Below are 25,124 nucleotides of genomic sequence, written 5' to 3' on the forward strand. Positions count from 1 at the left end.
GGAGGTGGAGGCAACAGGAGTAGTGTGTGTGTGAGGGGGAGAGGCTTTGTGGGGGGAGATAAACTGGGGAAGAGGGGAGTATGAGAGGCAGGAGAAAGTAGGAGGCTGAGGTAAGAAGAGAAGCAGGAGACAGCAAAGGAGGAGAAGGGGAAGGAACAGTAGGATTAGAGTGGGCAGGAGAAGGCATGGAAAGGACTTTCTCCTTCTTACCTTCCTCCCACCCACCACACCCTGCATGGGTTCTCTCCTGTTTCTTCTATTAGAGTCATTGTATGAGTAGCAGAATCCCCTGTACTTTTTGTCTCATGCTATTCCTGCTCTTGTTACATCATGCTGTTCATAGTCTTGCCATCATTCCCTACATTAGATGTTATCATTTGCCTCGACTGAGGTGAGCTAGTTACAGCTTGTTACTCAACAGGTGCTTTAATCTGCTCCAGGCCACTATTCACAGTCTCAGTCCAGAATTTGTCAAAGTCAGCACTATCCCCTTCGTTGCATTGGTCTTTGTCCTCACCCACTTTGACGAATGCTTCCCCTCAAAGCCACTCTTCTGCTACTTCCAAAGAATTAACTGATCTTGCAGGGTTTTTTTTTGCTATAATCAGATGGAGTCTTGAGTTTTGCAGCTGGGAACAAGGAGCCTTTTAGGGGCTCCAAAGGTATGTTCTTTACTTTGCGGGGGAACTGATACTGATTTAAGGACAAGAGCTGCTGCTGTCTCATTGCTTGCTTCTCCCACCCACACTCAAGGTGTATACTCATAAACATCAGTGCTCACTTAGCACAAGACGACCCTTTCTGTTGCTCCAAGAAGTGTGAGATATGAAGCAAAGCAATTTGGTAGGTTGCAGGTGCTTTGGTGGCTTTGCTGAAATCACTCAGTTTTCCATTGACTTTGCGTTTACATATGTAACCAAAGTTGCCATTGAGAAGGTGAGAGATAATGTGATTGATCGTATCACTTTTGATTTTGGTTGATCCCTGGTTTTCTACGACTCTTAAAATCTACGCCTTTTGGAAGTTGACAACAGTGGTTTGGACTTTTAGTTACTTTTGCAGCATTCTTGGGATTTGCTTCATTCTCCTTGCTGGGGGCCAGTCTGGTAATTTGCCTCTAGGGGCTTGGTAATGATTCTTTGTATTGTTTTGAATTGGGTATATTGCTTCTGGTGTCCCTGGATAAATCTTAGGGGGGGAACCAGACTGTCAGAGGGAGCACTTGCACTCTTGGTCCATGGTAGGACTGGGAAAGGAATTGCTGAGGGACCCTTCTCCGGGGCTTGCGTGAAACTAGCCCTCCGGTCTGCATTAGTGTGTCCATGGCCAGGCAGTCTCATGAGAGAGCGATCCTTGGGAGAAGGGAATAAGCATCTATTACATGTTCTGGCATCACACAGAACCTTTGAGCCTGATCCCTTTGTTCCTTGGACAGCTCCGCTCATGAGGTATGGCTGAGACTCCATGCTTTCACCCCAGGAGTAGGGGCTGGGCCCCACTTCCCCTACACACTGGTACAAAAAATAGAACAAGATCATTGAAAAAAACCAAGGGGTTTCTTTTAACTCAAACTTAGGGTTATCTCATTCCTGGTATATATTCCTTTGTCGAAATGCATAATACCACAACAGTCTGGGATACCGCCAAACTGCGGGGGGCGGGGGGAGGCTGGATATCTATCTATCTATCTATCTATCTATCTATCTATCTATCTATCTATCTATCTATCTACCTACAGATTTGCAGATATCACTCTAAACAGTTGGAGGGAGCAGTACTGTCCCTGGGAACTTTAAAAATACAGACAATGTTCAGGGATGCAAGGCAACCAATGTCTTCCTGCTGCCCAACCAGACCACACATGCAACACCTTTAAAAGGATGCTTTGCTGAGCAGCCATGCTAGATCAGGTGTGTTGTGAATGAAAGGGTTCCTTGCGTGTGCCACGTCTCCTTCCCTGATGGAAGCTGTCAAAATGTTTTCTATGGTAATTCTAAGATCCAATGTGCCAAGGTGTGCAGGTTGCTCACAAAATCCAGTCCTCAATCTCTCTTGGTGCCTAGTGTGCAATAAACTAACCACCCCTTCCTCAGGGCAAGTCAGACTTTGCTCATCAAACCCTTTGGTACCCTTGCCTTTCATATTTCAGCACAGGAGAAGTGCCACAGAAAGCCTGACTTGATAGTCTCCCACCACCTCCCAGCACACGTCCCACTGTTGATGAGTAGGTGCAATGGACAGAGACAGCCACCAGATTTGTGGGGCAACATGTTATCTCTTTAATTGCCTGGACCACAGGATGGTTGCCACGGCTAGGGTTTCCAAAGGTGTATTCCTGATGTAGCATTGATGGGGAACCCTAGTGTACACTGGGTTGGCACATTGGTATTTCTGATTAGCGCCATGGTATCACTCCCCCATCAGCCTAGCATATGTGTCCTTTGTTGGAAAACAACCTAGTTGTTCAGTTTCTTGTGTTACCGGGACTTCATGTGTTTGTGCACAGATCACTGCAGTCCTGAATTGCTGAGACCTCTCTTGCTGTCCCCGACTTGTCATCCCATCCTTTTATTGTGGATGGACAAGGGGGGCCCATAAGACTCAGGGGGAAGTGAGCTTTCTCCAATGTGGTTCCTTCCCTTTAAATGAATGAATGTAGGGACGTGGTATCTCTGCTGCCAAGCACCGGCAGGAGGAGTACAGAGACAGTGGAGGGCAGGCACCAGCTCCAAGAGGTGGCCAGTGAGAAATGCAGCTAGTAAGAACTGACCCTTTTCTGGGCTGCTCTGTGCCGCCCTCTCTGTGGTTTTGAGAGGAGCTAGAGCACAAAACCCAGGTTACAGCAGTGGCAGAATTTGGATGATACAATGCCGCCTTCTAACCTCAGGTTTCAGCAGTGAAACTCACTACAAACTGAAGGTTCAGATTCAGGTTTGGGAGTGAAAACGGAGCTGCAGTTGGGTGATGAAACCATGGTTTTATGCATTCAGACACCATATACTCAAACCTCTGGCACGTTTACCTATGGTTTGGCGTTATGTCCGAATGCAGTCCTAGAGTTGCAGCTCCCAAGTTCCTTCATTAGAGAGAAGCTGGCAGCCTAGTAAAGAAATTGATTATCAGTGCTCTGAATCCACCTGCCATCAGTTTTGATGTGAGCCTGGAGTTATATTACATCCTGGTTGTTCAATATCACCACTTGTTTATAGCACAGCAAGAAAATTGCCTTACAGTATATTATTAACCCAGCGGTTTCTGGTGTGGTTCAGCTCCGCTTCCTTAACTAGACTAGCTTCTTGATTTGCAGGAATCTTTCTCCAGTGTATTCTGTTTTTTATGCTTCTAGGACTTTTATTTGAGTTCTTAAATGGATGGGCTCCCATTTAATGAGTAGACACCATCTCAGAGGAGAGACTGAGAGATATTGCACCTGCTTCTTGCTCCATGGGTCACTTAGTCCACCCTTCTGTCACTCCAGCGTGCAAAACTGAAGCCATGCTTGCTATGACAAGTGATGGAGGAATGGATTTTAAAAGTAGTGGGGGTCAGAGCACTGGAAGGGGCAGGTATCATATATGGGGAAAGAGTAGGCAACCCTGCTCTGCTTGTGGCACAATAGTATAGATAGTATAGGTTGAGCGTTGTCCCTACTATTGGGTAAAAATTGGACTAGATTACCTTTAGTCATTTCCAGTTCTGTGATCTCAGTAAGACTTTACCCCTATTCAAACATGAGGCTCATTCACACAATCCTTATCTGGGTAGGAGCAGTGGCCGGCAAGGGTTGGAGAGCTGGTGTCGTAAATCTGTCGGGCTAGCCAGACGAAGTGTAACGGAGGCAGAAGCAAAACAGCAAAATCTAACTGGAATAAATTCTCCAAACCAGGTCCAGTCCGAGTCAATCCAATAAATCCAACAGAGTGCAAAGCAAAATCCACAGGCAAGGTCAACACAGTCCAGAGTCCAAACACGGTCAAGGTAATACACAAACACAGCCAATTAGCTCGCAGGAAACTGTTGTTGCTATCAGCAGGGTAGCTCTGTTACAGGCATCTTAAATAGGCTGACCCCCAGTGCTGTTAATTAAGAGTTGCTGAGTCAGCAGCTTTGCCTGTTGTTCTGTGCATGCGGCTCGTTGCTGTCTCTTGGAGCAGCGCCTCTCCACAGCTGAGACTGGTCGCGCCTCCTCCATAAGAGCTGCCTCACCCGGCTCCAACTCATCTTCGACTCCCTGTGCGTCAGACCCACTCTCCTTTGCAACTTCTGGTCCTTGCCCACCCTCCTCTGCTGTCAGCTCTGTCTCCACCTCCAACTCCTCCTTGGAGTCTTCCAGCATGCCCATGACCGCTGGGCACACTGCTGATGGTTGGTTGTATGAACCCAAACAACAAGGTAGGTGGAGGGAAGAGTGATTGTGTGGGAGGACAGAGCTGGATAGAATGGCTTTTCGTCCACTCTCGGTAAAATGCTGGGGAGAGAATCTGGGTAGGGGGTCCCCATCCTACTTATCTACCACCTCCCTCACAGTCACTCTCCCCTCCTCCCACCTTGTTGTTTGGGTTTACATGACTGCCGATTGGGAGTGCTCACAGCTCTTATGCCCTGGTGAGTGCTCCTCCTACCCGGATGGGGATCATGTGAATGAGCCTAGTATGTGGCATGAGTGCACAGATCTCTGTATACTTGTGGATGCTTTTGTGTGAATGCTGGTGCATGCATTCATTTTAAAAGTGAACTGGGTACAGGCCCCTCAAATGCTGGTACAGATACAAAGTGTACTGCTATACCTGCATTCAACATAACATGTGAATAACTGTACCTGGGTACGGAGCTGTACTTGTGTACACTCATATGGCTGCCGCATATAACAAGTGAATAGGGTTTTTGTGAGGTAAACCCCTGGTGGTTTGTATCTTTAAGCTGGGCCGATTCACTCAGCAACATGTGAGTCAGAAGTTTTCTTCATTCATTCAACAAATTGAGTTGAATTCTCATCATATCCTAACAAGCAAACTGGTGAATTTTACTTGTGCAGTTGACACAACAGGTTCACCATGTGCACATAAATTCACGACGGGGCAAAAACAGCTGCAGAGATTGAAGAAAACACATAAAGGGAGAGCTTTACTTACCCTCCCTTGGTGGGGGTGGGGGATGAAAGCTTGCACTTTATAAACAGGCACAGAAGTAATAAAGCCCAGCAGGCTGAGATAATAACATTTGTTCTAATTAAAATCCAAGTCCGGAAAAGCATATCATAGAACACTGCTGCCTTGATTTATTTTGGCTTTTGTAATTTAATATTTTCTGTTTTAGCCCATATGCTGCAATAGCATTTATACAATTACCAAGAGCTTGTGTGGGAGGTTCTGTTGTTGATCCTTATTGTTTCAGGTTAGAACTGTTGTACATCTTATGCAGAATGAGGTGGCAGAATTCTGGCTCATGTAAAAAAATTCCCAGCCAGTGGCAGCTGGTGAGGGTGGTGTTGGGGCTGCAGCAAGAGGTACCTACCCTTAAAAAATGATTACCGGCGGTACCGCCGACACCTGCAAACCACCGCGAGTAGTGGCACCCCTCCCAGCACCCCACCTGGCATACTGTGTGGCAGTTGCCATAGTTCCGGCACTCACCTGGCCTCTGCGCCTGTGTGGAGGCCAGATGAGTACCAGAGCTGCAGCCGCTACTGCGTGGAATGCCATGTGGACCCTGCAGGTGCCGGTGGTACCACCAGTAATAACTTTTAAAAGGTACCTCTCTCTGCCCCACCACCACCACGCCACCCTCACTGGTTGCTATTACTGAGTAAGAGAATTATATCTGTTAGGAGCATAACATGCTAAAGATAGGAGCCAATCTCCACATTATGCTGAATGAAGTGGAAGAATTCTGGGGAGTACCACTTGAGATGGTCGGCGGGGGGCGTTTTTTTAATATTCCCCCTCAAGGAAAACACTACAGGTATGTCCATGCAGTCAATTTGTGCACGCAGCAGAGAGGGAAGAGTTTAACAGCGTACTTTTCCTGATATGCTAGTTCACTCTGTGCTGGGGATAGTGGCAGCCAGTGAGGGCAGTGTAGAGGGTTGGCTGGAAGTACCTCCATAAAGTTATTACCAATGGTACCACCCAGCATGTAGTGAACTAGCATATCAGGAAAAGTACTCTGTTAAACCCTTCTTTCTCTGGTGCACAAATTGACTGCATGGACGTAGTGTTTTCCTTGAGGGGCAGTATTATAAAATTATGACCCCTTGGCCATCTCAAGTGGTACTTCGTAGAATTCTTCCACCTCATTCTGCATAATGGGTAGATTGGATCCTATCTTTAGCATGATATGCTCCTAAAAGGTACAATTCTCTTACTCAGTCAGTAGTAGCTCTTTTCTTTGGGGTCAGTGAAGCAGCAACCTTCTGCACCAATGTCTTTTGAGCTGTAAAGTGCAGTCCGTTGGTGCTTTCAGAACTGGCACAGAGGTGCCATTAAAAACAACAACACACCTGCTTGTGAATGGGTTATAATGAGCAATTAAGAACATGAAGCCCTAAGGTGTTAATGTTAACATTGCAGCTGCCTGCTTGTGAGGTCACTGGGATATACGTGAAACTATAAAATGATTTCTGCATGCTTTCTGGTAGCTCCTGTCTTCTTTTGCATGTGCTCTAAACCAGGGGTTCCCATCCTTGGGTCTCCCAGACTACAATCTGCTCATCCCCAGCCACAATGGCCGTTGTAGCTGCGGATAATGGGAGCTTCTGCTCAAACCCAGTGACATCCCACTGAAGTTAATGTTCTTAACAGTCCCACTCCTAGTCCTAACCCTCCCAAGTGTTTCATTGGCACAAGACTTGTTGAAGTTCCTGAAATGCGATTTCCAGATCGCTGCCAACAAAATGTGGCCATTACAGCCATTCAGCAGCTGTCAAAAATAGGCTGTATAGTTCCTGAAGCTGCATTGATGCATGTATATTAAAAGCTCGGTACTAATACTGTATTCACTCAACACTGATATACTTTTGGCCTCCATGTGTGGACTAGTGATGTCTCCAAGAGAATCATAGCTGATATTTATGAGGACTTCCGTGTGTGTGTGTGTGTGTGTGTGTGTGTGTGTGTGTGTGTGTGTGTGTGACAAAGCTGCAACTGTGAGCAAGTTTTGATCTGATTGGGAGAGCAAAATCCAAAGGTTGCTGAATTAATAGTTTGTTTCCTGGTGCCTGCATAAGTCCTTCATTGATGTATTACTATGTATATAGCTTCCTGTAGCAGAGCATAACAGAGCGGAAACTGAGGCTTGTTAAGTTTATTGAACAAAGTTACTAAGATTTATTACTTAACTATTACCAAATTATAAACAGTCCTTCTCTGAGTGAAAGACCATCCTAACAGAAAAATAACATTCTGAACTCTACCATAAGCTTATTCACAGATATACATACAATACATCAGGGGCAAGAACAAAGACAATGTATATACACATAAATCCCAACACTTCCCTTTTCATTATCTCCATCAACGTAGATGCTCTTTTATCAGGTCATGCCAGATCTATTTGAAATTGGAGAAAACTCCACGGAGGCAGAGAATGCACAGGCTTAAGACGGGTAGCTGCTGTGATGACTTATCTGTTAAAGCTTATCTGCTTTCCCCCCACTGGTGCTCCATTTGTAAAGACCCCATCGGGGCGGCAGCATACCTCCCTGCTGCCTCATCCCCTCCTTGGAAGGAAGTGCTGTGTGCACATGCGCATGCTGTGCTCGCTCATGTGCATGCCGGGCGCACGCAAAAGCGAGCATGACATGCACACACAAGTGAGCACAATGTGCGCATGCATGCCCAGCACTTCTGGCCAAGGAGGGGATGGGGCAACAGGGAGGTCTGCTGCCGCATACCTCAAAGATCCCAATGGGGGGGGGGAGTGGAGGGAGGGGTAAGTGCACCCTCCCCCACCTTTAAAGTTGTCCCACCCCCACCTTCGAACTGGCCCCTGCCGGTTCCATGCACATTCCTACTCTCCAGACCTGGCTGCTCCAGACCATCAGAGCCTGACTTTGCTATCTGGCTCTTTACCAAGGGAGAATGAACTGATGGTTCATTCTACCCTAGTAGGTGATTGGGTGGACGTTTGCCGCTGGTGGCAGGGCTCCAGAGCAGCCCTCGGCCAATTTATTATTTTATTTTATTTTATTTTATTTTATTCAATTTCTATACCGGCCTTCCAAAAATAGCTCAGGGCGGTTTACACAGAGAAACAACAAATAAGTAAGATGGATCCCTGTCCCCAAAGGGCTCACAATCTAAAAAGAAACAAGACAGACACCAGCAACAGTCACTGGAGGTACTGTGCTGGGGGTGGATAGGGCCCACCCTATTTTAGGCAGTGAGCTGGCTGGAAGGAACGACCGTGCAGGGCGGGACAGCTGCTATACTAAGAGCAACTGCTCCACTGCGCACACACTGCCTTCTGGACCCATGGAAGACCCAGCTTGTCTTCTAGCTCTGCCACTGGCGCTCTGCCACTTGCCTTCTCATACACGTATGGGTACACAAGCGGTGGAGGTTTCAGAAGCCTCTGATTGTCTGCAGGGAGGCAGGGAGAAGCCTTCCTCCCTGCCCACCCTCCCCACCGCCCAGGGAAGAGATTGTAAGAACAACCTTTATGTGTGAAATAGATAAAAATCTTGCCATGCTTTGCAAAAGAGTTATGAGAAGTGTCTTAAAATCTCTGTGTTTCTGACAAACTATAGGTGGTAGTTTAAAGTGCTGCATTAAAGTGGAGAGGAGTGAGTTTCCCCATACTCACTTCAAATATACTTGGAAATGAACTGAATTATTTTCCCCCCAAAAGAGAAATAACCAGTATAACCTTTGTAATGTCAGGCCAGCCCAGAATAAATCAGTAATAATCTATGATCTGATTATGGATGAAGGGGTATGTATCACAGAGACTTGGCTGGGGGATGCTGGTGGCCCAGTTTGGTCCTAGCTTCTCCCTCCAGGCTACTCTGTTGAGGAGCAGGTGAGAGGACATGGGTGGGGAGGTGGAGTGGCTGTGGTGTATAAGAATCATGTCTCCCTTAACAGGATTCCTGTCAAAGTGTCTGACTATATCAAATGTGTGAGCTGGTCTTGTGGTAGCAAGCATGACTTGTCCCCATAGCTAAGCAGGGTCTGCCCTGGTTGCATCTGAATGGGAGACTTGATGTGTGAGCACTGCAAGATATTCCCTTCAGGGGATGGAGCTGCTCTGGGAAGAGCATCTAGGTTCCAAGTTCCTTCCCTGGCATCTCCAAAATAGGGCTGAGAGAGATTCCTGCCTGCAACCTTGGAGAAGCCGCTGCCAGTCTGTGAAGTCAACACTGAGCAAGATAGACTAACGTTCTGACTCAGTATATGGCAGTTTCCTATGTTCCTATGTGTGTACTTAAGTTTAGGGACTAGAGATAGACTGGGACTTTTGTTGGTGTACCGATCATCCTGCTACCCAACACAGTCCCTAACTGAGCTGACTGACTTGGTCTCAGGCTTGGCGTTGGAGTCTCCCAGGGTTATGATGATGGGAGCCAGCGTGGTGTAGTAGTTAGAGTGCTGGACTAGGACCGGGTAGACCCGAGTTCAAATCCCCATTCAGCCATGAAACTAGCTGGGTGACTCTGGGTCAGTCACTTCTCTCTCAGCCTAACCTACTTCACAGGGTTGTTGTGAAAGAGAAACTCAAGTATATAGTACACCGCTCTGGGCTCCTTGGAGGAAGAGCGGGATATAAATGTAAAAATAATAAATAATAATGTTCACTTCAAGACCGATTTATTTGGGGTGGTTCAGGAGTTCCTAGCGGCCATGATGACTATGTGTTGGCTCTGCTGATGATCCTGTTGATGCTCTGGTGGAGAATTGGAACAGCAAATTCACCATAGCAGTAGACATGATCACTCCTAATAGTCCTCTCCGACCTACTTCATAATTGGCTCCTTAGTATATGGAAGAACTACGAGAGCTAAAGCAGCAAGGTAGAAAACTAGAGCACAAGTGGAGAAAGAGTCAACTCGAATCCACAGAGGCGTAACTAGGGAAAATGGTGCCCGGGGCAAGCACTGAAATGGCGCCCCCGCGCCCCCCCCCACATACTACATTATACTTAGGTTTTTCCTCACAAGCGCCCGCCGCCGCCGCCAAGCGAGGCCACTGACTGGTCGCCAGGCGCCAGCAAAGCAATGTGGGGGGGGGCGCGGGCGGCGCAGAAGGGACCGCTCATGGGGGAGGGGGCGCTGACGTGCTCCCTTGACTGCTGCAGCGCTGCTGCACTGAGCAGGAAACATTTGTATTAACAAATTTTAAAAAAATAAATAAATAAAAAATTTTGTCATGGTGGCGCCCCCCATGTGACCAGAAAAGATGGCGCCCGGGGCACGTGCCCCCCCTGCCCCCCCTAAAGTTACGCCTCTGCGAATCCAACAGATAACATAGAGTGCATTTGAAGACCTATGCTCAGGCAATGCATGCAGCAAAGAAGTGATTCTTTTCTGCCCGTATTGCAACCATAAGCTCACTTCCAGCAGAGTTGTTTAGAGTTGTGAGAGGACTAGTACTTGCCCCTCCTCCTTTGAATCAGAATTTGGAACCATCACTTACCCACTGTGACATTTTTAATGATTTCCTTGTGGATAAAATATCTCGTATTCGGGCCGACTTAAACCCCACAATTACTGCAGTGTCTGATGTGGAGGTGTCCGGCAACTGGTTAGGCTAAGTGGTTAGGCTAAATCAGTTTGTAACTCCTGATGATGTGGACAAGCTTCTTGGAGTGATGTGGCCCACCACCTGTTCTCTATACCCCTGTCCAACATGGCTTATACCATCTGGCGGGGGGTTGTTGTAGAGGGTCTGGCAGATGCTATTAATGCTTCTCTGAGGGAGGGCAGGATGCCTTCCTGTCTTAAGGAGGCAATCATTAGAACTCGTCTGCATTGGATGCCTCAGAGTTAAGAAACTATAGGCCTGTCTCCAAACCGCTGGGAGAGATCAGCAGGAGATTTGGTGCAGGGTGTTATCAGTATGCTGATGACACCCAAATCTATTTCTCCAGGTCAGCATAATCAAGAGAAGGCATAAACTCCCTAAATGTCTGCCTGGAGGCAGTGATAGGCTGGACGAGGGATAACAAACTGAGACTGAATCCAAATAAGATGGAGGTACTTATTTGCGGGCTTGGAACCCAGGAGACAATTTGGTCTGCCAGTTCTTGATGGGGTCACACTTCCCCAGAAGGAAGAGGTACACAGTCTGGGCACTTCTGGATCCAAACCTATCCATGGTGATCCAGGTTGAGGTGGTGGCTAGAGCTGCTTTCTATCAACTTTGGCTGATATGCGAGCTGTGTCCATTTCTTGAGATAAACAACCTCAGAACAGTGGTACAAAGTAAACGCTAGTAATCTCCAGACTTGACTACTGCAATGTGCTCTATATGAGGCTGCCTTTGTATGTAGTCCAGAAATGGCAGTTGGTACAGAATGTGACAGCCAGGTTTGTCTGCTAACTGAGCAGACCGACCTGAGCAGTCCCCTGCTAACTGAGCAAAAAGGCCTCTTAAAAAGTGGCGATTCTCTTTATTTAGCAGGGGGAGAGCAAGTGGCCCTATCCATCCCCTGCACAGTGGTTACTGGTGTCTATCTTATGTTTCTTTTTTAGATTGTGAGCCCTTTGGGGACAGGGAGCCATTTTATTTATTTGTTTGTTTGTTTGTTTGTTTGTTTGTTTATATGTAAACCACTTTGGTAACTTTGGTTGAAAAGCGGTGTATAAATATTTGTTGTCGGCTTCATCTTCGTCTCTGAGTCATCTCGAAGAGACAATATTATTCCTATAAGAACTACACTGGCTCCCAATAAGTTTCTGGTGCTGGTTATAACCTATAAAGCCCTAAACAGCTTAGGCCCAGGGTATTTAAGATAATGTCTTCTTCACGATGAGCCCCATTGTCCATTGAGATTATCCAGAGAAAATTGTCTGCAGTTGCCACCGGCTTTTCTGGTGGCTACACAGTCTGGTGGGTCTTCTCTGTTGCTGCCCCGAGACTCTAGAATGCTCTCCCTGCTGAAATAAGAACCTCCCTATCTCTGGCAGCTTTTAAAAAGTCTCCAAAGACACATTTATTCACTCAAGCTTTTTAGATAGACTTGTGGTTTTAAATTATTTTAAGGTTTTAATTTCTGTTTTAGTTTTCTTATGTTGTTGTAAACTGCCCAGAGACAGAAGTTTAGGCAGTGTACTATCATATCATATCATATCATATCATATCATATCATATCATATCATATCATAATTCGTAATTTATGTGAGTCAACCCAAGGCTCTACTACTTTGCCAGCCTTCTGGCAAAGTAGTAGAGAAATATCTTCAGTTCTGAACCAGGAAACATTTTAGAAGAGTTGCCCCCTGGAAAACTGGAGGTGGGGGCAAAAACTAGCCCCCTATGGGGAACCTTTTATGGGTATTTTAATTTGATCTTTTAATATGTTTTAATTGTTAAAATTTCTGGGGGGTTTTGTTTTTGTTTTTTGTTTTGCTGTAAACTGCCTAGAGACTTCGGAAGTGGGTGGAATGCAGATATGTTAAATAAACAAACAAAATAAACCTGCTTACAACATGGATTCCTCATTGTAGTTGGCTCCCCTGCCCGCCCCCCATCTTCCAGCTTAAATATGGCAAAATGTTTCTGCTGCTTTGATTGATTGATTGATTTGATTGATTGATTGATTGATTGATTGATTGATTTCTATACCGCCCTTCCAAAAATGGCTCAGGGAGGTTTACACAGAGGAATGATAGATAGATAGATAGATAGATAGATAGATAGATAGATAGATAGATAGATAGATAAGATGGATCCCTGTCCCCAAAGGGCTCACAATCTAAAAGCTTTGCTCAGGGCTCATTTGAAGAGCTGCCCCTGGAAAAATTGGGAGGGAAAAATAGAACCATGAAAGGGAACCTGGGATAGGAAGGTTCCCCGGGGGGTTGGCTTTTGTTCCTCCCCCTTAGTTTTCCCAGGGCCAGCTCTTCAAAGAAGAACTCACTTCTTTCCAATGTAATAGAGCCAAGGAGTTCCTTTACATTGAATGGGGAGAATTTAAGACGCTGCAAGGGAAAAAACCAAGGTGGGGGGAGCGAATCCCCACCAGTCCTTCACAGGAAGTGGGCTTTCCCTCTCCACTATCAGATTTTGCCCCTGCGGTGTCTGAATTTCTCCCTAATTAATTTAATGGACCTCCATGACTCTATTGCATTAAATAGGTGGTAATGGTCACCAGGAGTCAACATCGACTTGACAGCACACATTACCTTTAGGGAAAGCCTGCACTTATTCTCTAGCTCAGACTTTAATTCAAGCCATAGAAGAAATTAGGGGCTTGTCAAGTTTGCCTCTCCTTTGAGTTGGGTTTTAATGAGCTTGTAAGATTGTTTCCAAGCTGGGATCTGGAGGACTTAGCCAGCATCACTAAATTAAAGGACTTGCACTACTTTTTCCTCTCTCTTTGTTTAGCCATAGAAGCAAGTTTCATGCTAACATCCCTATCCAACCCCAGCAAAGCACCCCTCCAGTGGCTGGTGCTGATCTGTCCTTTGTGTTTCTTTTTAGATTTTGAGCCTTTTTGGAACCATCTTATATATTTTTTTTTAAAAATGTAAACTGCTTTAAGAACTTTCTTTTTGGAAAACAATCTATAATATTATTGCTACTTCCAACCCTGAAGCAATAATATGTCAAATATGATATGTATTTGTGTGAAGTTTGCTACCACAGAAAAGCCTGCTCTCCCCTTCCCCTTTATAAGGGGAGTCGTGTTTCAGTGCTAGGGAGGAGAAATATATATCCATCAAAGCAAACATGGGTGGGGTGGGGTGGGGTGGGGGACTGTGGTCCAGTGGTATAACACATTTTTTTTTTTTTTTTTTTTGCATGCAGAAGGCCCCAGATTCAGTCCCAGGCAATTCCAGTTGAACAGAACTTGGGTGCCACTGGAATCCATTGGGAGCCATTGGACCTTGGGTGCCACTGTCATTCCAAGTAAATAGCACTGGACTAGTACACATTCAGCATAAAGCAGGTTCATATGTTTAATAAGGGGAGGTGGATTAATTTGAAGGAGATTCTGTTTAGATTCGTGAGTTGCCTTGCTCTTGCTCTTGCTCTTGCTCTTGCTCTTGCTCTTGCTCTTGCTCTTGCTCTTGCTCTTGCTCTTGCTCTTGCTCTTGCTCTTGCTCTTGCTCTTGCTCTTGCTCCGGGAAAGACCCAAAGTTCAGTAATGGAGTGCATGCTTTTTATGTAAAAGGTTGGAGGTTTAATCTGCAGCCTTTTCCACTAAAAGGGTCTCCAGTAGACTCTTTGAGATCCTGAAGAGTCTCTGCCAGGAAAAGTGGACAGTTGGTCTGATTCAATATATGGTGGCTCTGTCTTTTTCTTTTAAAGGGCCATGTGCACACTCATGATGCGGTGGCGAAGTGCTCTCCCATTAAACAACTAATAACTGATCATTCAAAGCTTTCAAATTGCAGATGCTTGGAAAGATGGAGCGTAGCAGAGTTCATGGTCTTCGCCGACACTGACATAAATATTCACTGCCACCAAATACATGTTCTGGGTGATTATTCTGAAAAACTAATTGTTTGAGCGAGCTTTAATAGCTGCCTCTGTGGCATTTCATGAATGCTCAGCCAATGAGCAAAGTATACTTCAGCCTGAGCCATCTAATTAATGCATGCCCAATCTCTCTGTTTGTTTTCCTAGCCATAATGAAAGACGGAACACTTTTCTTCACCCAGTGACTGGCCAGATTCCAGAAGAGAACAGTCAATTTGACTTGCAAAAGTAAGTTAGCTTTAGTGCTCAGTCATTAGGACCATAGGGTGGCAGTTTGTGAATGACACAGAAGGGTTAAATGGGTTAACTGAGAGCAAATGGGCAGTGCACAACACACACACACACACACACACAACCCCACACAAAACAATTTTTTTAGAGGCATTTGTATCCCGCCAGGGGCGTAACTATAATAGGGCAAGGGGAGACAGTTGTCTGGGGGTCCACTGCCTTGAGGGCCCCCCCAGAGTCAAGTCACATGACTGACTCCCCCAGCCATGCACCCGCCCGGGCTTCCTTCAGTTGTATTCATCCTCCAAAACTGATGTGAGTGTTGAGATCTGGAGCTACCAGAACAGCATGTCTATCTCTAGTACCATTAAATGACTTGCATTGTCCACAATTTACAAAACCTGAGCTGAGCTTCAGTGAGTGGGGGAGCCATTTTAAAATCTTGTCTCTGGGCCCACTCCAACCTTGCTACACTCCTGTATCCCCACCCTATCCAAAATAATCAGAGTGGCTTGCAGAAATATTTTAAAGATTGATCATAATATTATATTTAAGAGGTAAAAGTGTTGGAACAGAATAGTGCCTCATGATCTCTAATATGCTTCCCACCTTGTCTCTCCATCTCAGCTCTGCCTTGGACATGTCAAGCAAAGCAGGCAACAAGCGGCCGGCAGCAGTTACTAGTGGTGAATCATCCAACCATACTATGGTTTCAGAGGTGCCTCAGGAACGACCAAATGGCAGGGTATGTATAATATAGCAGTAGGGCCACTCACAGAGGTCTTGATTCCAGGCATGAACTCCAAGGGGTAGCGGGTGCTTCCCCCCCAATATTTCCTGCTTCCTCTTTTGCTTCCCCATCCACCAGATGGGAACTTTACAGCAAAGTGTCAGATGATACAGTCAAAGCTATGGTCCTGTAGCTTGAATCAAGGACAAATGATTGATTAAGGGGCTTGACTATCATAGGCAATGGGGGGAAAAGTTGCCAGAGTCTCTTGGTCTTAAGAACTTTATGGACAGATTTGCTTCATTAATAAAGTAAATAAACTAGCAACATTAATTACCTTGCCTCTGTAAGTATTTCATAGGTAGCAAAATCCTCACTACCCTAATAACATTTTTTGCCATTCCTAGGCTCCCCAAACTAGTTGTTCTCATCACTGTTTGATTCTCCTCTTCTCTGAGGCAAAGTTGCGATGAAATGTTGCCCAAGATGTTAAGGCAAGGCTGCTTCTCGAACGGCCCAGTGGGCCCAAACCAACCATGAACTGGTGTGGGGGGCCAAGATCAATTTTCAGCACATTAATTACTACATTCAAAAAATTTTAAAAGCATATTAATGAAAGTGAGGGAGCAGAGGGTTGAAATCAGGGGAAAGGAAAAGAGGGATGAGGTCAGTCCACTCTGGCATCAGTCAGCTCTGGCCCAGGGGTGGGGGAAATCACTCAAGTGGCCTACTGCATTGAACCACGGCTACTCATCAGCAGGACAGACCAAGAGCTCTTCATGGAGCTTGTTGTTGCTACAGGATATTCCTTCCTGGGAGCCAGCAAAAAAAAGTCCCTGCAGGCCAGATCTGGCCCCCAGGCCTTATGTTGTACCGGCCTGTGTTAAGACTTCAAGTTTCTCCATCTGTAATAGTGGTACTGACCTCTCATTTTGAAACTCTGTAAGATGCAGGACAAAAATAACAGATTGTAGCTAACAATAATAATTACAAAAGCAAAGGAATTTTCCTCCGTGTAAGAGAGATTATGTCCCAGTAGGGTGGGGAAGATGGTTTAAATGCAATAGCAAAAACAATACAGGGATAAGGTTTTCTAATGGCCAAGCCAAGTGAACACCCTGTGATGGTGCAACCTTCCTTTATGTGCTTAGTGAACAATCATCCATCCAACACTTCTCAGCATTGTGCCCAAGACTTATTTGATTTGTACCATCCCTTCTGTAATTGGCTGTTTTTTTAAAAGAGATTTGTGAAAGGAAATCTGTGTACTCCATAAGCTGCTGTTTGTTTTGGGAGGCAGGTGCAGTAGCTTGTCTCCCAAAAGCTCTATCTTTCATTTCCTGAAGGCCTCACGCTCTTCCAGGAAGGGGATTGCTTTTGGTAAGCGCTCCAATTCCATGAAGAGGAACCCCAATGCTGCGGTGACCAAGAGTGGCTGGCTCTTCAAGCAGGTAAAACTCCCATTTGTCCCTGTCATGTTCCATAATATGATGCCATTTCCCACCCCCTCTTTCCTTCCAAGATCACAATCCAGTCTGTATATTTCAGGATAGACAAGGAAGTGCAGGATAAAGCCATTTCCTTGTGACATTATGGAGTGAGCTGCTGGGTATTTAATAACTGCCTTTTCCCTAGCAAGGTCTCGCCATGTAAGATCCTAACCCTGAGCTATTTTATATCCACTCCATTTGGCACAGGCCAGATGGTGCCTGGAACCCATGTGGCATTTTGTCTAACATATCATGCAAACATATACCCGAAAGAACTGGCCACTGCCAAACCACCTGGCACTTAGTCTGGCTCTCCATGGGACTTCCAGGGTCCTCTGCATTGTTTTCTATCATATCCTCCCTGAAGGTCCCATAAAGAATTCCATTGCTTCTGCTGGGTTCTGTACCACCCATGCTATTTCTTCATGAGAAGCAAAAACAATGGCAAGAAACACATGGACAAAAGAAATAATAAATGCAGTAAGGAATAATATATAAATATATTATGAAAAAATGAAAAACCAGCTAACAACAAACATTATAGCAGACAGCCACATCGTTAACACACATGTGAACATGGATAAACATAAGGCCATATAAAGTTACAAAATGCAATAACAAAATACGCAAAACCATATGTGCAGATGTCCAAATGGAGTCCAAAATGTCTTTGAATATGGAAATATAAAAAGTACATGCAGAGCAAATGGTGAATGCTCAAATCCAGAGGAAGGGACCGATGTGCTCAGGAAGATATCATGATGAATGCCTGAAGCTCAGCTGTTGATGCAGACTTTCAAACGGAACGGACAACATGCGCTGAGGTGGCTGATAACAGCGGACAATAGGAGCCGAGTAGTGCCAGGAGAATGGCCAAACGACAGCCGGCCCGGGATAATAGCTGTTTCGCAGAAAGGCTTCATCAGAGAAGGCTTCATCATTTCTTCATGAGAAGCTGTTAGAACTTTTATGATTCTATATGGTTCATAATGTTGTGCATATTGTAACATTTATTTTCTTTCATTGTCTCTCTGCAGGCCAGCTCTGGGGTGAAACAATGGAACAAGCGCTGGTTTGTGCTAGTGGATCGCTGCCTATTCTACTACAAAGGTATGTGGCAGAACCAGCATCTGAAAACGCTATGCAAAGAGAAATTTTAGATGCCAAAAAGTTGAAAATCAAAGCCAGGAATGTATACCTTGGTTCTTGTGAAATGCAGCATGTATACCTTTAATCTTGTCAAGTGTGTTCATCTTCATGTCTTGTCTATTTCTGGGCCTTTTGCATGGGAGTCAAGATTCATTCTCATAGCTTTTTTCTGCCACAAGCCTCTCAAGCAATATCTTCATCCACATAGAACAGAAGGAGGCACAGCTAGACTTGCTGTTGGGAAATAGAACTGCTGTCAGGGAAAGAAGTCCTATTAAAAAAATAAGTAGGAAGGTCCTCATGCAGTGAAGATGGTAAGCAAATTCAAAAAGAGAGAACGTAGAAAAATATGTAGAATGGCAAGATGTTCACAGTGAGTGCTGGTGCTCTTAGCTTCCTGTGAATTTTATCATTAAAGGTGGGCAGAGACCATAGAAAGGTCTGAGTGACAAGGCTTAAGGTTGTCTTGGAGTTCTAAAATGGATAGACACGAAAAGCACTTGTGACATACTTCATAGTAATGTCATGGAAACCAACAAGAAGGTCCTGTAACACAAACACGATCACTACAAAAGCTATGCTTGCTGGACCTGAAAATGAAGCTTACCAGCAAGTTGGACTAATGGTTTGAATGCTGGTAAATAGCACTTCCACCACAACAGAAACACTTCCTGGAGTGACATATTCAGATGTTTCAGAGACAGCTGCACAATCATCCCGATTGGTCATCTCCAGCATTTGGGAGGATTCGTCTTCCTCCCATCCACATGTACGACCATCGTTCTGTGTCTTTTCTCTTGTGACCGTTCTGCAGACTGCCTATTTCCAGCTGTTGTTCAGACAACCTCAGCATAAAACAAAATTCAGCAAACAGATAGAGATAATTTTCTATGGGATCTGGGAGCTGATTATTTCTACTGAGCCTTTTAAGAGGTGTCTGTGGACAAATAGGTGACAGTCACTGGGTGATGCTTAAAATTGATCCTTTATGATAGTTGTCTCCATTTTATAATGCACTGAGAGTTTCTTACACCGGGCACACAAGCTTTGATATCACTGGGCATCAATATGGCATTTTGCAACACTGGGTTCAAAGAGAAGGAAAAATAAGAGCCAGAAAACATAACAGTGACTTAGGTTTGGATGCTAGTAACCATCCACCATCCTTCCTCTCTAAATTTCTAAAATATCGAAGGCAATCCTTGCCATTATAAACTGTACAAGGAAATATGCATGGCACATGACATGATGTCTCTGATGGCCAGACTTGGTACAGCTGTTCCCTTATTTTTCAGCCACAGAAGTGTTGAATCTTTTATGTTTTCTCCAACAATCCCACTGAATAGGCTCATTGACATGAGTGTACAAATGTGCACTCTCTTACACTCTCACTCTCCAACACACACACACACACACACACACACACACACTCCCCTGAGAATCCTGTTTGCTAATGTCAAGGATTAACACTAATCCTTCAGGCCCAAGTTTCATGAGATGAGCTGGTGATTATGGTACAAAAAGTGTTTACCCGACATGTGAAGGAAACCCGTATAAGATGGTAGCTTCCAATCACAGGCATGTGACATATTTCAATCTTCAGGTGCCTGAAAAGAAGGCACAAGAATTCAGAACTTTAGTCCACTTCACATCAGCCAGCCAGTACAAATCTGACTTCTTTTCTATGGATGCATCCCTGATGCCAGACTTGGCCGCAACATTACGTGTGTGTGTGTGTGTGTGTGTGTGTGTGTGTGTGTGTGTGTGTGTGAGAGAGAGAGAGAGAGAGAGAGAGAGAGAGAGAGAGAGAGAGAGAGAGAGAGAGAGAGAGAGAGAGAGAGAATGGCTGCCCAGTCACAACCTTTTGGGTTCTGAGAGACCTGCTGTCTGGGCCTCCTCTCTAGCAGTGTGTCTAGAAGGTGGGCATGAATAATTAACTAGACAGTATTGTGAGCTGTAAATGTAACCGATATGTGTGTGAGAGTGTTTGCCAGTCTGAGACAGAGGCAGGCACAGATGCGTCAGGGAGGGGAGCCATCTTCCACAGGTAGGCACAGCATTTCTACCTTGCTGGGAAATTGTTGCTCTCAAGACTCCAGCGATAGGTGCTCCTTGGCGGTTTCTTGCTCTGTGATGGGGATGAAAGAGGCTCGTCTGTGTGAGATTCTCCACCGCAACATCTCTAGAGTGTTCCTTGAGAGCATGCCCTTGCATGTTTAATTCTTCCACCTTCCTTCTTGCAGATGAGAAAGAGGACAGCATTTTGGGCAGCATCCCACTTCTCAGCTTTCGGGTTGCAGCTGTCCAGCCATCAGATAACATCAGCAGGAAATACACCTTTAAGGTCAGTAAATGGCTAAAGTGCTCACTGAGGTGTTCCATCTGAGCCAGTAGCTGAGTTCTGGGGAAGTGCAAGTAGAGGCATGGCTGAATATTGGAAGCTACTCTGCTCTAGTGATGTGGTAGGATCAGTGATAGCACTGTGCTGCTGCTTATGCTCTTCGCTTCCTGTGAATTTGGTCATAGAAGTGGGCAGGTGTCTGGAGACCACAAAGTGCTCTGAGTGCCAAGGCATAAGACCATCCTGGAGGTCTAAAGTAAGCATTTAGGCCAATATTAGGCAAAAGGAAGCCTGGGTTCCTTCATTTGTAAATGTTCTATTTCAGGATTTTTCTCCACTCCTACATAAGTGAGCCTCTTTAACCTTAGAAAGGAAATGTCTGAGTCACTATCTAAGCAATATACAAAGAACAGCTCTGGTTTCAGTTGCCAGCTTTTTCTTGGCATGGCTCCTGTCCTTTCTTGACAGGAAAACCCCCATGTCCGCAAAAATTCACTAGTTCATACAACATTGGTCCAGAGTTTTGGGGACTTTTTGAATGGACTAACAGATGGACTCCAACCAGGATAGAATGGCGGGTGGAGGGGCTGGGGGGTGGGAAGCATGATTAGTTATGAATGGACCACATTTCAGGGACAGATTCCAGATAGACGGGTTTCCAAGATTCGGATGGGCAGCAATCCAGGATGCAGGGAAGCAAAATTCTAAGGGCCAGCTTGATCCGCAGGATCAAGCAATAATATTTCCCCCCTGGATAATACCACTTCAGGCAACAGGTGGAGGTATATGTTCCTGACTGATGAGTTCTCTCTGAGCATAGGAAGCTGGCATGTCAGGGTGAATAGCTGAGCCTAGCCTTCTCACTGTTGCACCGGTTTTCTATGTGGAGGAAGTCATGAAAGAGTTTTCACAGATGAAGTCGTACAGCTCAGGAAAAGCTTTAAGATTCTGGTAGTTTTACAAACTACCAGGAAAATATGGGAAACAGGGGTTGCAGTGGATAGGTAACAAGAAACAGACACATCCAGGCTGCAACATAAAGCCAGCAGTCCAACATGTCCACAGTGCAGACTCCTAGAGGCTTCCATAAACACCTAATTCAAAGCCTGGCTGCTTGGATTTGCTAAAGGTTAGCACAGTCAACACAGCTCCAGGCTGAGCCCCAAGCAACTGGAATAATCAAGCTTGGACAGGGATAGGCAAGGGATTCCATATGGCCATTATCACGAAATGCAGAGAAGGCAACTGAGATTCCATTATTGTTGTTATCCTTGTGATTTAAGAACACCAACCACCGTAAACTAATCAACAATTAATGTTCCTTCTCTAGTAGGAACTCATATAGAAAGACCTTTCCTCCACTTTTGGTAATGGCTATGTTATCCCCAAATGTTGTCAGCCACTTGAGCATTTTAGTTCCAGCACTGTTATAAATTGCTAATAATTCTCCCCTGCAGCAAAGTTGGTAAGAGACTGAGCTGTGAATCTGCAGATACCATGTTCAGATCTCACCTCTGCCATGAACTCCCCAGGCAGCCTTAGGCAAGCCACTGTTCTTTCAGCCTCAACCCTCTCGGCCATAAGGAGAGAACAATACTGACCTACCTGACAGGGCTGTGGTGCATTGAACTCTTGGATGTATGATAGAGGAGGGGTGGGGTGTAAGGAGGGGAGGTGATTGGTCTTAAAGCATTCCTCCAGGAAATAGTAAAACAGCTTCAAGTCTGACATAGTTCTGAAGTTCTTCCTAACACAAATTCAGGGATACATAGGAGAGACCACCACCCATTTCTTACCTCTCCCTGGAAACTGTCATAAAACAACAAAGAGTTTTGTGGCACCATAAAGACTAACCAGTTTATTGTAGCATAAGCTACCATGGGGCACTTCCAGATGGGGTCTTTAGTTCAGGACTGTCATGTCTTGTTCACTCACTCTTTACAGGGGCTTCTCACAACGTCATTGTCCATGTGTTGTCAGCCTGTATTGTGTAGACTGTTTTTAGTGCTACTGTCCCATCTTTTTACATAGGCAACAGGCTTTGGGGACAGTGCTAAAAATGCACAGAAAAACACACTAGTATGATGCAATTCGACTTCCAACTCAAATTGGAAACGCAACCTCTGGATGGCGCTACAAGGAGCATGTCTGGAAGTGCCCAGGGATTTGAGGGCACTGCATCTGATCTGTCACCAAAGTCTTGTGTGATGCTGGGAGGCAGATCCACAGTGGCCTTTAGACAGGGAAGTGAGCCGCGACTGCTCTCTTTCTGTTTCCTTGTGTACTTCTATGGGGTCCCTACAGAGCTGCCTGGGAGAGCTATTCACACCCTCTGAATAATGGCATTGAAGACTTGCTGAAAAGGGAGGGCTGGCCAAAAGGGAAGAGTGTGGCTGTGGCAGCTAAAGTGCATTATTTCTGGATGCTTGACTACAGTCCCTTAAGCTTGCTGTAGGGACTCTGAGGCTGTTTCTGAGCCTAGGCCTCTGAGGGAAAGCATGTCTTGTTAACTGACGTATTTGCTGCAGAAGGCTGTGTACAAACCATGCTGCGGCCAGAGCGATGGGACTAGTTGTTGTTCCTCTTGATCAAATCCTGACCTGACAATGGTTGTCACTATTTGGTCAGACAAAAGGACAGAAAAAGGAGGTCCCTGCGCAGTAGGGAGCCTTGGTGTAGAGTGGTGGGGGGAGCTTCAAAAAATTGAAGAACGAACGCGTGTGGGCCTGTTTTCCATAGGACCCTGCCTTATACTGAGTCAGACCATTGGTCCATCCAGCTTGGCATGGTCTGCAGTGACGGGCAGCAGCTATCCAGGGCTTCAGACAGCCCTTCTTGGATATGCTGGGGGTCTTCGGCATGCAAAGCAGACGCTCCACCACTGAGCGACAGCCGCTTATACTGAGCGTTGTATATATCATGCAAAGAGGAATAATGTGGCAGGTTATTGCTGGGCAGCAGTGAAGAAAGGCTGGTATCTCTCTGCTAGTCTTTGCTAGCTTCCTCATGGAGTGGGAAATGCTGGCCTTGGAAAGCATGCATTTTTTAAAAAAAAACAACCCGTAGTCCAGAAATCTCCATGAAGAGTATGTGTCTCTTATTGTTAGTGATTTATTTATCTATATCACATTTGTGTGGCACTCATCTTCTAGTGAGCTCACAGTTACATTCATGAGCTTATCCCATTTTATCTCCTATTAAGTAGCTTAGTCTGAGAGAGAGTGATTTGCCCAAAGCCAGCCAGATTGCTAGCATGGCTGCACAAGGATTTGAACCCAAGTATCCAAGTGTAACACTTTAACCACTGCACCACACACGCTCAACGTCATGGATATTATCCAATAGGTGGATTATATCAGCAATGGAAGTAATAAAAGCATGGTGGGGGGAAGCTAATACGAAGCAGCCTGTTCCTCCTTATTGGGGATTATTCCTTGTCTGTTTCGAAAGAACGTCCCCTTTGGCAGAGCTATAATTAGACTGCATTGAGTCTTAGATGTGCAAGAGGCTTCCCTTTATATCTGCCTCTTTGACTAGTTTCAACTAGAGTGTTAAAGAAAGGCAATCATTTGCAATTTGCTTAGCACATAATTAGTTTCTACTTGTCAAATTTCTGTGGTGTGAGGAGTGTGACTGTAAAGGAGCAGTGAACAAAACTGTGAAATGCAAACACCTGGAACTTTTACACACAGCAGGCTTTACCACGGGCTTATTGGGAGGTTTTACTGCAAACTCAAAGTTGTCCCCCAAAAGTGGATTTTTTTACCCCAGACATTAATCGGGCTACACACTGTGAAAATCTCGAATTGTGTGTGAACTGCTCGCCGATAACTCACAGGGACTTCGGGGTAAATCTGGCTGATATGTGAACGCACCCCCTCCATTCTGGAGGAGATGCGAGTTAAAAGGTTTTGAAGCCCCATGTGAAACACTTCCTGGGGCGCCTGCAGAGATAAATGTTCCCTTGCAAGAACAGACAACCTTTCCTTCCATCTTGAGGAAGAGCAGGGCTACAAATGTGCGTGTAGCAGCATACTTGCCTAATTCATCCAGATCTCTTTATCTTTGTCTGCAATTTGGCACAGGCACTACCACACCCCGAGTACCTGCTAATGTGTTCACACCCACCCAGGGTTATTTGATTGCACGTTGCAGCCCAAGCATGTGCTTTTTTTGTATGGGAGCAACATAGTACAGGACTGAGTGTTGAGCTTCCAGGCATAGTGGCTCTTTATTTCTGTGCTGGTCATTGATGCTGTCTCCTGAAACAAGGCAGCAACAGCAGCCGCTCTGTGTCCTGCTGTACCAAATCCAGGTGGGGAAACCCAATGGTGATCCTCACGTTCTATGCAAGGCACTTTGCTAGGAAGGGGTAGCATAAAAACAGAAGAGCCCTGCTGAATCAAACCAAAGGTCCATCTAGTCCATCACCTTGCTTCCCATTGTTACCAGCCAAATGCTTCCAGGAATCTCACAAGGATCACATGAAGGCAACAGTTTTTTTGCACTGGTTGTTCTAATAATCATAGAGGCTGTTCTCA

General features: G+C 45.4%; 1 protein-coding gene across 15 annotated transcripts in view; it reads left to right on the forward strand.

Moving 5' to 3' along the window:
* The window catches only part of PLEKHA6 (pleckstrin homology domain containing A6), a 265,991-nt gene that overhangs the window by 170,989 nt on the left and 69,878 nt on the right, over nucleotides 1-25,124 (forward strand). For all 15 annotated transcript variants that reach the window (XR_008306233.1, XM_053246370.1, XM_053246369.1 and 12 more), the window contains 5 exons: nucleotides 14,790-14,870; nucleotides 15,501-15,618; nucleotides 16,950-17,054; nucleotides 18,131-18,203; nucleotides 20,486-20,586. Coding sequence is in view for 14 of the 15 variants with exons in the window: in XM_053246375.1 (XP_053102350.1) it covers nucleotides 14,790-14,870; nucleotides 15,501-15,618; nucleotides 16,950-17,054; nucleotides 18,131-18,203; nucleotides 20,486-20,586 (478 nt within the window). In the remaining variant the exon portion in view is untranslated. The remainder of the gene's footprint in view (nucleotides 1-14,789; nucleotides 14,871-15,500; nucleotides 15,619-16,949; nucleotides 17,055-18,130; nucleotides 18,204-20,485; nucleotides 20,587-25,124) is intronic.

The sequence above is a fragment of the Hemicordylus capensis genome, chromosome 4, assembly GCF_027244095.1.
Source record: "Hemicordylus capensis ecotype Gifberg chromosome 4, rHemCap1.1.pri, whole genome shotgun sequence".
NCBI lineage: Eukaryota > Metazoa > Chordata > Lepidosauria > Squamata > Cordylidae > Hemicordylus > Hemicordylus capensis.